The sequence below is a fragment of the Heptranchias perlo genome, unplaced genomic scaffold (assembly GCF_035084215.1).
Source record: "Heptranchias perlo isolate sHepPer1 unplaced genomic scaffold, sHepPer1.hap1 HAP1_SCAFFOLD_730, whole genome shotgun sequence".
In the NCBI taxonomy this organism is placed as follows: Eukaryota; Metazoa; Chordata; class Chondrichthyes; order Hexanchiformes; family Hexanchidae; genus Heptranchias; species Heptranchias perlo.
In genome coordinates, this window is record NW_027139762.1 from 2075 (window position 1) to 16638 (window position 14564).

A 14564-nucleotide genomic window follows, 5' to 3' on the forward strand; every position below is an offset into this window, starting at 1 on the left:
TGCTGACAGAGATCGTTCCAAGTGAAGAGCAGCAAGGACAAATATATTTGATACTGAAAGAGAGAAAATTGGGTCACGTTTCTGATTCGATTTAAGATTTGGATTAATAAAAACTCTATTCTCTAACCAGGATGACTGTCTCACACTTACACTCACTAAATGGTGGTGTTCATAAATTCATCCCAAAAGCTAAATGGTGTATTTCTCTTTCATTGTTCAAGACTAAAGAGATCCTTTTTAAACAATTTCTATTTTGGGTTATTTTGTCCTGTTAGTTCATTTGTTTGTGCTATATTTTATGGTAATATGCTTCAACACATAACCCTATAAAGCCCCATTGTTACTAATTCACTGATCAGTAGAAATAATCTTTCACTATATTTACCCTCTCAAACGCTTTCATAACTTTGAACACTTCTGTTAGATTTTCCCTGTTTCAATGAGCACAATCTTAGTTTTTCATTATAGCTACATTTTCTCATAGAATCATATGGCACAGAAGGAGGCCATTCGGCCCATCGTGCCAATGCTGGCTCTTTGAAAGAGCTCTCCAATTAATCCCACTCCCCTGCTTTTTCCCCACAGCCCTGCAATTTTCTCCCCTTCAAGTATTTATCCAGTTCCCTTTTATTATTATAATTCCCTAGTATTATTTTGATGAATTCTGTGGCTTTGATAACCTCCTTTATTAGATGTCCCAAAATGGCACACAGTACTCCAACTGTGGCCTAACCAATGCTTTGTACAGATTCATGATTACAAATCCATGTACAAAAACAAAAAAGTAAAGGACAGGCCACATTTGACTAATTTAATAGAATTCAAGGAAATTACTTACTGGATAGGCAAAAGAATGCAGTGGATTTGATATATTTGGACTTTTTGCCCCTATATATAAAACCCAGAATCCGATTTGTCCTTTTATAGTTTTTTACATCTGCAATCCTGCTTTTAAAGAGCTGTGGATTTCCATCTCTACATTGCTGTTCCTCCACTCCCCGATAGTTCTAATATTAACGGTATATTTGTATTCTCTAGTATATTTTTCCAAAATGTATCAATTCGTATTTATCATTGTTGAACTGCATTTGCCACATATCTGCCCCCTCCCTTCATCTGACCATGACTTCCTATACTCCCCTGCATTCTTCCTCATAGTTGCTATTCCTCTTATTTGTATCATCTGCAAATTTTGATATTATTCACTCTATGTCCATACCCAAATATTTTATGTATAATAGAGAAAGAGAAGTCCCAACATAGATCCCTGGGAACACTAAAATCTACATCATGCCAATCTGAGAAACATCCATTCACTCCTACTCTCTGCTTTTATCCTTTAGCCATCTCACTATCTATGCCACCATTTTAACTTTAATGCATGGACCTTAATCTTCGAAACAAGGGCGCTAAATTGGGCTATGTAGCAACCGTTGTTTCGGCGCTACTCGGCCTCTCCGACATCCAAGATAGCGTCTTGGATGCGCATGCACGTTTCCTGGTGACATGTGCCAGACGCCACCTTGGTGTAGGAGTTAGCTCAGGCGCAGATAACGAATGCTGGAATCATGTAAAGTAGGGAGAAAATGGCTTCAATCAGTGTGCAACGCTGATTTAAAGTGAAAGACACCATTTTGGGACTTAACATTCAACTCAATGCACAGTCTTAACCCCGACCATCTGAACGTGCCTCAGAATGCCTGGAGGACCCTCCACCAGCGCTATCTAAAGGCACCATGCAGGATTTACAGGTTAGTGGCTGGATTATTGCTTCTGGCTGCCGTGACATTTGTAACTGTTTTTGGAGGTCTCCTAGACTTCAATTCTAGGACGTGGGGACATAGCCTAACATTTAGAGCCAGGATGTGCAGGAGTGAAATTAGGAAATGCTTCTACATGCAAAGGGTGGGAGACATTTGGAACGCTCTTCTGCAGATGGCAGTTGATGCTAGCTCAATTGTGAATGTTAAATCTGAGATTTCTGTGAACCAAGGGTATTAAGGGATATGGGGCTAAGGCGGGTATATGGAGTTAGGTCACAGGTCCACCATGATCTCATTGAATGGTGGAACAGGCTCGAGGGGCTAAAAGCCTCTGCCACTTGCTGCTTCTTGATATGTGCCACCTTCTCCTGCACGAAGCGGGACCTGTGTCTGGGTGATGTGCCTGTCATGGTTGAATAGCTGCCTGTGTGTGCGGCCTGTAAGTTGTGGGTGAGTGGCTTGAAACAGTGGTAATGTTTAAGGGTGAGAGGAAGCATCTGGTTGGAAGAGTTGAGTACTGATAGAAAGAGTTTATTGGTATGTGGGGGATGGGGGGTGTAGTGCGTGGTGCAGTTGGTAGGAGACGCCACTTGACAGTCGAGGTCACTCACCTTGACCACTCATGTCAAAGCATTGAACTTCTTCCTGCACTGCATCCATGCTCATGATGCTGTGCTCCTGGCATTGACTTCGTCCCCGCTGCCTCCCACTGACTTTTGAGTGTATGTCTGGAGGGCCTCTTGCCACCCCCCCCCTCCCTCCTGCAGATATAGGATGTCCCTCCTTCTGTCCACCTCTTGCACCCAAGGTCTCTAGTGCATCAGCAGAGAACCTTGGTGCACACACTCTTGCAGACCTGGTACCAACTCAGATCGGCAGATTGGTGAGGTCTGGTGTGCAGATTGGAGGATGTGGGATTTAGCAGTGCTCAACCTTTATTCAATGTTTTAACATAACTCATCAGTGTGTAAACATAGGGATGGGACCTGCAGCTGTGTTTTACGTGTGCGATGTCTGATCTCCGTTCAGACTCCGTGCAGGCAGTAGACTGTTATTTTCAGCAAATAACAGGTACCAAGCTACCTTTAAGAGATTTCTAAGAAACATCCTCCCTTTAAGAAATTGAGCTCCCTCGGTGGTGGAAAGTGTGAATTGCATTGATTCAATGTGCAAGGCCCGGAATGGAACACTCATTGCAGGTGAATCCTCAGGGCTGCCGAAACTTGCATCCTGCCTGCGCAGGGGTCATTGGGCACTGGGTAATTGAGCATCATGCTACTGGTGCCCACAAACGGCCCAATCCAATTTTTCCCCCCCAGGTCTCTTATGTGGCATTTATCAAACAATTTTTGAAAGTCCAAACATCAACTGCACTGCATTCTTTTGCCTATCCACTAAGAATATTTTTCTGAGAATTTAATTTTGCTGTTCTATTGGCTGAAAAATAGCCACAAGTTTAAAACTGCACAATTTATTTTAGAAAAATATCACTAATTTTCATTAATTTTCAAAACAAAATTGAGATCCATTTAAAAGGATAAAATATAAAAGCTGATGATATGCAAATCCGATGAAAATAAAATCTCATTTGGTACCAGCAGCCTTCCATTTTAATTTAGGTGCTGTCACTCACCAAAAATCATATATGAACCTGGCCAAATGTTGGGGTCACTCAAGGCAAACGCAATTATCTGAACAGGATCCACGAGGATTCCGTACCTGTATAGATATTTTAGAATACAGTAATATTGCACCTGAACCTACAAACTAAACAATATACCTAAAGACAAAGTTGGGATATAACACTATCATAAGTGTACCATGGAGAAACAGAAAATCCTCATTCTATAACCACAATTTGTTTTTTGGTGATAGTACCCACTCTACTTTGGCTCTCTTTTTACTTTCCCTTGGTTGTATACCAAAAGCAGCAAAGAGGGAAGGCGATTTGTGTGACAAAATGAGGTGTTCTCTATTTTTGATTTGATGCCTGTTCCTTTAAATCTAGTCATAGTACACAAACAGTTTTGGGGGAAAAAAGGACTGCAATTCAAATTCTTGTACCAAGCTTGTATCGATACAATTTTGCAAATGTCATCAGTTACAGACTGGAGAGAGGAATACTTCAAAATAAAACAGTACTGTGTGATTGGTTCAGTTTGCATATGACTCACATCTTTCAAATTTGTGTGGTCAGGTATTCAAAATCCAGAAGTCCCAGTAACACTTTTCTGGGATGTAAAAGACATGATCCTATTTGAATTGAGAAGTCAGCTTGAAAATCTCTGGGAGAAAGGAATGAGACAGTTTGAAAATCTCTGAGGGAATGGAGGAGACAATATGCAACAGGAGTTGAGTGCTGACTTTCCATCCAGCTTTTCTTTAGCTTTCCTGTTGCAAAATTGTACCGATACAAGCTTGGTACAAGAATTTGAATTGCAGTCCTTTTTTCCCCAAAACTGTGTGTACTATAGGGGAGGGGGAAGAGGAAGGGGAGGGGGAGGGGAGGAAAGAACAAAAGAGAAGGTCTGTGATAGGGTGGAGAGCAGGAGTGGTTAAATGAGATGATGGTGCAAGGCAAGGAGGGTGTAATGGGACAAGTGGAGAAACAAAAGATGGGTCTAGAGGAGCTGTAAATGGCAACAGCAGAACCATTACCAGCACCTGCTGTCCCAAAAAAATGGGAGCGGTCGTTATGATCTGAAGTTATTGAAGTCAATGTTGAATCCAGAAAGTTGTAAAGTGCCTAATCAAAAGGTGAGGTGCTGTTCCTCGAGCTTCTGTTGAGCTTCATTGGAACAGTGTAGGAGACTGAGGACAGAGAAGTCAGAGTGGGAGTAGGATGGAAAATAAAAATGGCTAACGACCTTAAGGTCAGGGTCACGCTTGCAGACTGAGTGGAGGTGCTCAGCAGAGGAGACTGCATCGTGAGCAGCGAATACAGTACACTAAATTGAAAGAAGTACAAGTGTACAAGTAAACCGCTGTTTGACCTGGAAGGAATGTTTGGGGCCCTGGACGGTGGAAAAGGAGGAGATGAAAGAGCAGGTGTTGCATCTCCTGCGCTAACACGGGAAGGTGCTGTGGGAAGGGGAGCGGTTGTTGAGGGAGATAGAAGAGTGGACCAGAGTGTCGCGGAGGGGCCGGTCCCTTTGGAATACTGGGAGGGGAGGGGAGGGGAAGATGTACTTGGTGGTGGCAAGGCGTTGGAGGTGGCAGAAATGACAGAGGATGTTACGTTGAATGTGGAGGCTGGTGAGGTGGAAGGTAAGGACAAGGGGAACCCTATCGTGATTCTGGGAGGGAGGGGAAGGGGTGAGGACAGAAGTGCGGGAAATGGGATGGACACAGTCGAAGGCTCTGTCAATTACAGTGGAGAGGAATCCTCGGTTGAGGAAAAAGGAAGACATATCAGAAGTACTGGAATGGAAGGTAGCATCGACAGAACAGATGCGACGAGACGGAGAAACTGGGAGAATGGAATAGAGCCCTTACAGTAAGCGGGGTGGGAGGAAGTGAAATCAAGGTAGCTGTGGGAGTCAGTGAGCTTATAATAGACACTGGTTGACAGCCTATCCCCAGAAATGGAGATAGAGAAGTCGATGAAGTGAAGAGTCGGGGATGGACCATGTGAAGGTGAGGGAAGGGTGCAAATTGGAAGCAAAGTTGATGAAATTTTCCAGTTCGGACAGAGAGCAGTAAACGGCACCAATACAGTCACCAATGAACCGGAAAAAGAGGTGAGGGAGAGGACCCGAGTAGGACTGGAACAGGGAATGTTCCATGTATTCCACAAGGCAGGCATAGCTAGGGCCCATACGCGTTCCCATAGTGACACCTTTTATTTGGAGGAAGTGAGTGGAGTCATAGGAGAAGTTGTTCAAGGTAAGAACAAGTTCAGCCAGGCAGAGGAGGGTGGTGGTGGATGGGGACTGGTTGGGCCGGGGAGGGCCCGTGGGCCGTCCTAGTGGGGGATGGAGATGTAGAGGGAATTGACGTCCATGGTGAATAGATGACGGTTAGGGCCAGGAAACTGGAAACTGTTAAAGTGACAGAGGGCTTCAGAAGAGTCGTGGATGTAGGTCGGAAGAGACTGGACGAGAGAGAAAAAAAAGAGTCTGAGATAGAGGAAGAAATAAATTCCGTGGGGAAAGAATTCTGGGCACCACACTTTAAGAACATAAGAAATAGGAGAAGGAGTAGGCCATTCGGCCCTTCGAGCCTGTTCTGCCATTCAGTAATATCATGGCTGATCTTCTACCTCAACTCCACTTTCCTGCTCTACCCCCATATCCCTCGATTCCCTTAATGCCCAAAAATCTATCGATCTCAATCTTGAATATAATCAACGACTGAGCATCCACAGCCCTCTGGGGTAGAGGATTCCAAAGATTCACAACTCTCTGAGTGAAGAAATATTTCCTCATCTCGGTCCTAAATGGCTGACCTCTTATCTTGAGACTATGACCCCTAGGTCTAGATTCTCCAGCCAGGGGAAATAGCCTCTTAGCATCTACCCTGTCAAGCCTTCTAAGAATTTTATATGTTTCAGTGAGATCACCTCTCATTCTTCTAAACTCCAAAGAATGTAGGCCCATTTTACTCAATCTCTCCTCACAGGACAACCCTCTCATCCCAGGAGTCAATCTAGTGAACCTTCATTGCACCCCCTCTAAGGCAAGTATATCCTTCCTTAGGTAAGGAGACCAAAACTGTACACAGTACTCCAGGTGTGGTCTCACCAGAGCCCTATATAATTGCAACAAGACCTCTTTATTCTTATACTCCAACCCTCTTGCAATAAAGGCTAACATACCATTTGCCTTCCTAATTGCTTGCTGTCCAGCATGTTAACTTTCTGCGATTCATGTACAAGGACACCCAAAATGCCTCTACCGACATTTCTTAGTCTCTCACCTCATAAAAAAAATTCTGCTTTTCTATTCTTCTTATCAAAATGGATAATTTCACATTTCCCCATGTTATACTCTATCTGCCACCTTCTCACCCACTCACTTAACCTGTCTATATCCCTTTGCAGCCTCTTTGCATCCTCCTCACGGCTTACTTTCCCACCTAGCTTTGTATCGTCAGCAAACTTTTATACATTACGCTCGGTCCCCTCATCTAAGCCATTGACATTTATTGTAAACAGCTGAGGCCAGAGCACTGATCCTTGTGGCACCCCATTAGTTACAACCTGCCAACCCGAAAATGACCCCTTTATTCCTACTCTCTGTTTTCTGCCTGTTAATCAATCCTCAATCCATGCTAATAGACTGAGGATTGGTTAAGGCCTTTCGGAGAGATCACAAGGCCTTAGAAAAAGAGTGAAGTAGAGATTTACTAGAATGGTATGAGGGATGAGGGACTTCAGTTACATGGAGAGACTGGAGAAGCTGGGCTTGTTCTCCTTAAAGCAGAGAAGGTTAAGAGGAGATTTGATAGAGGTGTTCAAAGTCATGAACAATTTTGATAGAGTAAATAAGGAGAAACGGTTTGCAGTGGCAGAAGGGTCGGTAACCAGAGGGCCCAGATTTACGGTAATTTAAAAAAGAACCAGTGAGGAAAAAAATTTTTACGCAGTGAGTTGTAATGATCTGGAAAGCAGTGCCTGAAAGGGTGGTAGAAGCAGATTCAATAGCAACTTCCAAAAGGGAATTAGATAAATATTTGAAGGGGAAACACTGCAGGGATATAGGGAAAGAGCAGGGGTGTGGGACTAATTGGCTAGCTCTTCCAAAGAGCCAGCATAGGCACGATGGACTGAATGGCCTCCTTCTGTGCTATTTCATTCTATGATTCTATGATTCCATGGAACAAAAATTCCTTGTAGGGTAACCGTGGAGATGCAAACCAGAGAATGTGTACAGTGTAACCCTGCATCCACTGCGCAGAATGTGGAAGGCAAGGTGTTTGGCTGTATGACTTTTCAACCTGCAGAAAACTAATCTTGTGAATTCTCAGACTTTTACACTATGAAGTGATACAATGTTACTGATGAGAGATCACAATTTTGTTCTGAGAATCCACAATTAATTGTTTAATAACAGTAGAGAAATGATGGGGAAAATTATTCTGGAGTGTGGATAGATATGGAACAATCTTGATTAATGTACTGAGGGAAGTGAAGTACAATGTACTAAAGTGGATAATATGTAAAAAAAACTTTTAATAATTTTAAAAAATACATTGGTCCTGAAATTGCAGTGGGCCACCACCGGTCTCTGATCGTGACTCCTGCGGAAGATTGGTGGAAACCCCAGATTAATGCCCATTTTCAGCCATTTACGCTGTTTCTCTGGGAATCCCCCCAGTCGCCTGCCGAAGTTACATTGAGAGATCAGTGGTAGCCCTGTGAAATTTCAGGATTGTTATGTCAAATTCATATTTTATACATGACTTCTTGACAATTAAGCTAGTACAGCCATTTACCCAGTGGCGTTTGCTCATGTCCAGGCCATGGCACTGCTGACAGGTATTAAATTTTCTGCTCATTGTTGCTGCAGATTTTCCTGTTACAGACCGGATTGATTGGGCACAATGCATTGAGGAAATTTGGGCAGGGAGAACTGCATATTGGTAACAAAGCCTGACCGATTTTCCATCCATTTAAGTTAATAGACAGAAAATTGCCTGGCTCCCTTATGGGCACGCGGTCCTCCCCATCTGATTTTCTTCTATGCATTGCATCCACATTATCCAATGCACCCAGGCACAATAACTGGAAAATCTGCCCATTTGAGTTAGAATGTATATTAATAGTTAGGTTAGTTAGTTTTAATCACACTGGTCATGAACTCTGTTATTGTAACAGCATATTTGGAGCCAGAAGTACTAATTTCAGATAACATCCGATATCAGGATTTGCCAGTTAGGCATCTACTTCAGCACAAAGCAATCTACCTGGACCCACCTTCATGTACAGAACAAGACAAAATGTTATCCAGTCACGAAGAATGCTAATAAAAAAAGTTTACTGAAATATTTAAAGCAGAAATGGTTAACAATTGTAGGTACAATACGTACGTGATCAAGTTTTCCCAAACCATATGTGCATGAGTCAAAATCTGGGAAAGAACAAGGAAACTAATATAAATATATTTATTTTTTAAAATGTAAGTTGTATCTTGTAATAATTCTACTATATCTAACAACAAAACATACAGTAAGGCAACAAGTTAGCAGCACAAGTGTATCTCTCATAGATATTATAATTTTTATTTGTTCAATCAGCTGAATTACTACTCCACTGCATAGTAAAAATATAATTTACTCCTAAAGAATATGCCATACTGTACCATGAAAATGGCATCAAAGACCCGGTTAATTTCAATCGCTAAGTACCATTTTGAACTTAATTCCACAGCAACTGCACCTGTCTAACCATATTTCTGGGGAGGTTTTGTAGCAAACTAAAACAACATCATTTGAAGTCACTTTCGTGGTGTCATCAAAATATGTGGCTGGAGGCAATGCATACCACGAATATCCGCAAACGCATACCACGAATATCCGCAAATGCATAACATGAATATTCAGTATCTTGGCGCCACAACCGTCACAACAGGTGGAATATGCTGCTGGAGAAATTTTTAATATATATTCCATTCAACAGCTCCCACCACATATTTTCTATTTATATTAAACAAGTACTGTAGAATCATGCAGGTGTTAGTAAAATCTTCACCTGTTTTCCATCAGGTAGGAAATTGAAAGCTGAAGAATGATACATATAAAAACACAAAAATAATCCAGTAATTTTGTAAGACATTACATAAAAAAGGTCAAATTTTAAGCAAAGTAAAAAGGTGTAACATTTTCTTACTAAACTTTCAATATTCTGATGCGTTTATTGCAACAGAAGCATGCTCTCCACATTAGCTAATATACCACATGTGGCCTAGAAAGCAGTGGTATAGTTATTTTTCCAAGAGTGATTTTCTGATTTTAACATATTTTCATCCCATCATTTTGCATGGGTCTTCTTGCATCGTGGATCATTCTCAACAGGGAAAGAAGGTAGGTAACCTGCTCCCAGGATTCCGCCAATGCCACTCGGAAGCCAGCTGACAGGAGATATTCCATTGCTCTATGGTGCAGCATGTGACTTCAAGAAAAATGAGGTCAACTTTCATTTTAAAACAATTGATGGTGTTCGCAATTTCTGTTTGAACTACAGATGATAAACACGCAAACTGTAAAGGTTCTAATATGATAGAACAGGACTATCACCCTGGGAAAGTATCCTAGAGGAGGCTCGAGCACAAACCTGAATTGCAGACCGATGGCAAAGAATTGTTTTGGACTCTAAGGGTAGCAACATCGTAAATGCGTTCATAAAAATTTCCTCGATCAGTACTTCATAAAAGCACATACACATGATTTAATTAAAAATACTGACCGCTCCTGTGCCACTGACTTTAGCAACCAGAAAATATGCCCTGCTACACTCCAGATGGGCAAAACGAGCACCCTGCACAATCTCATCCTAGGCTTCATTAAAGTGTATTCTAATATTTAACTGAAGCTACTGCTCTTTTTTGGTGAGGCCAATTTTCAGCTAGCCGAGAAGGTGCTCAGTGGCAAAATATTGCAGATCTGACTATATGGATCTCAGCCAGATTTTCCACTTCAATGCTTCAAAAGGCATTAGCATTAGCAGACTTTAACCAGGCTGAAGGAGCAGGGAATTAATAAATAACAGGTAAAAATAAAGGGAAAGTGAACTCTAGGTGCAATCATGAGTTTGCAAACATGCATCGCCTTATTTATTTTGAAATGAAAGTTGTCCTCGTTTTTCTTAAAATCACACACATAGGCCCTGATGTTTACAGGGACGCGGGGAGGAAACGGGGACGTGTGTCTGAGGCCGGGACATCTGGAAATGCCGGGAACATGGTGGCCCTGCCAAATTTAATGGGTGCATTAGTCTGCAACCAGGAACCGGTGGGGAGGGTTCCTGGCAATCGAAGAAGTTGGGGCATGGTGGTGGTGGGGGAGTGGGTGACTCGGAAACCGTCAGCAAGGAGGAAAGGAAAGATCGCGCCGGGGGGGGGGGGGGGGGGGGGGGGGGGGGGGGGGCGGTCAGGCGACCACGCGGCGGGGGAGGGGGCGGTCAGGCGACCACGCGGCGGGGGAGGGGGCGGTCAGGCGACCACGCGGCGGGGGAGGGGGCGGTCAGGCGACCACGCGGCGGGGGAGGGGGCGGTCAGGCGACCACGCGGCGGGGGAGGGGGCGGTCAGGCGACCACGCGGCGGGGGAGGGGGCGGTCAGGCGACCACGCGGCGGGGGAGGGGGCGGTCAGGCGACCACGCGGCGGGGGAGGGGGCGGTCAGGCGACCACGCGGCGGGGGAGGGGGCGGTCAGGCGACCACGCGGCGGGGGAGGGGGCGGTCAGGCGACCACGCGGCGGGGGAGGGGGCGGTCAGGCGACCACGCGGCGGGGGAGGGGGCGGTCAGGCGACCACGCGGCGGGGGAGGGGGCGGTCAGGCGACCACGCGGCGGGGGAGGGGGCGGTCAGGCGACCACGCGGCGGGGGAGGGGGCGGTCAGGCGACCACGCGGCGGGGGAGGGGGCGGTCAGGCGACCACGCGGCGGGGGAGGGGGCGGTCAGGCGACCACGCGGCGGGGGAGGGGGGGGGGTCAGGCGACCACGCGGCGGGGGAGGGGTGGGGTCTGGCGACCACGCGGCGGGGGAGGGGGGGGTCAGGCGACCACGCGGCGGGGGAGGGGGGGGGGTCAGGCGACCACGCGACGGGAAATAGTTGAAGATCATCGGAGGGTCTGAAGATCATGGGGGGATCTGAAGTTCACGGAAGAAGATTTGCTTGAGGGGCCAGGGAATGCACTCCTGCTCGTCCTGGCCCACAAGTAGTGCTGGAAAAGTACTTGCCTGCTGGATCCGTCAGCTCCTGCCTCCCTTTAGCTGCCGGGTTTCAGGCAGTAAGACATAAGGCATTATATGCTATGAGTTTGGTGCATCTGAAGAACCATCGGGTAGAATGATTTGTTCAGCATTCACATATCTTAAGGTGTGCTATCGCAGCTCCCTTAAGAGAAGGCTCCACCAGCAACGTGAGGTAATTTCACCTTTCTCTGCAGATATGGGTGTGTGGGTGTTCGTGTGAGGGCACAGAATATGACCTGCCCAGCATCCTGCTGAAAATCACCCTCTTCTTCCAAACATATCAGTTTGGAGGATTCCCATTGGGAAACCAATTGGTGCTAGCAATGGTGCATGAAGAGTTGCGAGAACCTAAGTGCTCGCAGACAAACTGATGAAAATGGCCTGGAAATGGCATAAATATACCTATCTTTTCATTCTGTGCCATCTATGTGAACTCCCTCTTTATCTGTCGATCCTTAGAAACTCTGGACACCTTGTTTCCTGACATCCTTACACCCACATACCGCGATATTACATGAAGGAGGCTCCTGTCCTCATTTAAATATGTTAATGAAGCTCTTGTATGTTTCACAGGGGAGCTCTGAATATAACTTCAATGCTATCTGGGAAATCCTATAGGAAAATAATTTTTGGAGATCAGGAACAACTGATCTCAGCTGAATTTAGCGATCTCTTATGCCCCATTTACTCCCATTTTCAGGGTGTCAGAGAGTTGAAAACTGATCCCACTGGCTTCAAATTATATATTTTTTAATATCGCAAGTGTAAAAGTCACCTTTTATTAAAGGCACTTGTTCTTTTCGCAAATTTTGAGAGTTTTGCTCAGCAATATGAATCAATTTGTTTTTTTCCAATGATCAGTAAGGCATAAATGAGATAATTTGTCCACATAATACAATTACTTCTGCTGGCAAACACAGCCAATATACTGCATGAATTCACTCTGTGAGCAGTGCAGACACCACTAAGATGATTTACCTCCACGTAATTTGTAAACTATCCTAATTTACCTCCGTGTAATGTGTATCCTACCATAACAACCACAAGTCTGAAGATCACCTCCAAATTAAAATGAGATAACATTAAAAAATCCTTACTGGGTGAATTCCTGTAAAATCCAAGGTACATGTGCGCTTCAGTCATAGAGTCACATAGCATCGGAGGCCATTCGGCCCATCATGTCTGTGCAGGCTCTTTGAAAGAGCTTTCCAATTAGTCCCACTCCCCTACTCTTTCCCCACAGCCCTGCAAATTTCTCCTTTTCAAGTATACGTTCAATTCTCTTTTCAAGGTTACTCATGAATCTGCTTCCACCACCTTTTCAGGTTGTGCATTCCAGATCGTAACACAGATTGTTGCATAAAAAAAATTCTCCTCATTTCCCCCTGGGTTTTTTGACAATTATCTTAAATCTGTGTCCTCTGGTTGCCGACTCTCCTGCCAATGGAAGCAGTTTCTCCCTATCTACTCTATCAAAACCCCTTTTAATTTTGAACACCTCTATTACAGCTCCCCTTAACCTTCTCTTCTGTAAGGAGAACAATCCCAACTTCTCTAGTCTCGCCACATAACTGAAGACTCTCATCCCTGGTATCATTCTGGTTAATCTCCACTGCGACCTCGTCAAGGCTTTGACATCCTTCTAAGGTGTGGTGTCCCGAATTGGACACAATACTCTAACTGAGGCCTAACCAGTGATTTATAAAGGTTTACCATAACTTCCATGCTTTTGTACTCTATGCCTCTATTTATAAAGCCAAAGATCCCGTATCCAGTCACATCATTAAAAAAAACTACAAAATAAACAGTGTTGGAGTTTGAATTTATATTGATAGTTAAGTGATATGTATTGTACAGATTTTGTATAGTCTGTAGAAAAAAGTGTGTTTAAGCCATTTTTAGGCCATTTTTCATCATGAGCCATATGTCATTTCTTGCTCCATGCTTTAAGTACTTAGCAACTGGATGTGCAATTTAGGACAGTGGATTGTCTCTGTTTGAAAAGTGCAGTAGTTAGGCATTTCCTTCTTTACACTTTATTAAGCAACAACTAGGGAGGTGTTATGACTTTTCTCAGAGAAACTCGTTCATTTCACACATACCAATTAACTTGCAGCAATTGTTCGTTTCGTTATTAAGAAAGCAAGCAAAAAATACTGACACATGAAAATATTGCCAAGACCAGCAACTGCAGAAATAGTACTAAAACATACAACAGAGCTAGATATGACATTTGTAAATAGGTCCACTGTGTTAATCCAATTGAAACACATTATAAACCTATGTTATATGGTCTTGCTATTGTTTTCTCAGATAAGACCCAGGCACAGTACCTACCAGCATAACCATAGCCCAATTCAAAATCCCACGGTAGTTAAGAAATCCACTGGAGGAGCTAAGCAGAGATTCTCGGGTTTTGTGGCAACTGTAAGAAAAACATTGGCTCAGAATCCGATCTAACTGAAATTATCTTAATAGCAATCTCTTATCTAATTATATATGCTATTATTTACTGGTGGTCAATTATGATCAGTCAGTAAACTCCTGATAATTATGTCAATTATTATCCTTCAGCATGTACATCACATGTGTAGCATATGACCGAGACAAAACAGGTAATGCTGTCTTCTTCAGTCCTACAGTATATATAAATTACAAAACGGTCTCAATTGAGTTCCAAGTGGAGAATAGACTCAGTAGAAAATTACCTCTATTTTGACGCTGATTTGCAATTTTACTCAGACAATCCACAAATATGACTGGCATAGGAAATTAGTGGTAATTTTCTAATGTTGCGCTGCCAGTGGAGAGGCTTGTCTGCTGAGAGTACATATCAAACATTTGGGTGTATGCTTCAAATGATTTTCTTAATATTATTTTAAATGGTTG

General features: G+C 43.8%; 1 protein-coding gene across 1 annotated transcript in view; it reads right to left on the bottom strand.

The window, feature by feature from the left end:
* Window positions 1-14564, bottom strand: part of LOC137319102 (diacylglycerol O-acyltransferase 1-like) — a gene marked incomplete at its 3' end in the record, with an annotated part of 19544 nt that continues 4980 nt past the window's right edge. The window contains exons 2-5 of the mRNA XM_067981465.1: window positions 14013-14100; window positions 8793-8833; window positions 3397-3482; window positions 1-53 (exon numbers count right to left, since the gene is read on the bottom strand). Of these exons, the coding sequence (XP_067837566.1) occupies window positions 1-53; window positions 3397-3482; window positions 8793-8833; window positions 14013-14100 (268 nt within the window). The remainder of the gene's footprint in view (window positions 54-3396; window positions 3483-8792; window positions 8834-14012; window positions 14101-14564) is intronic.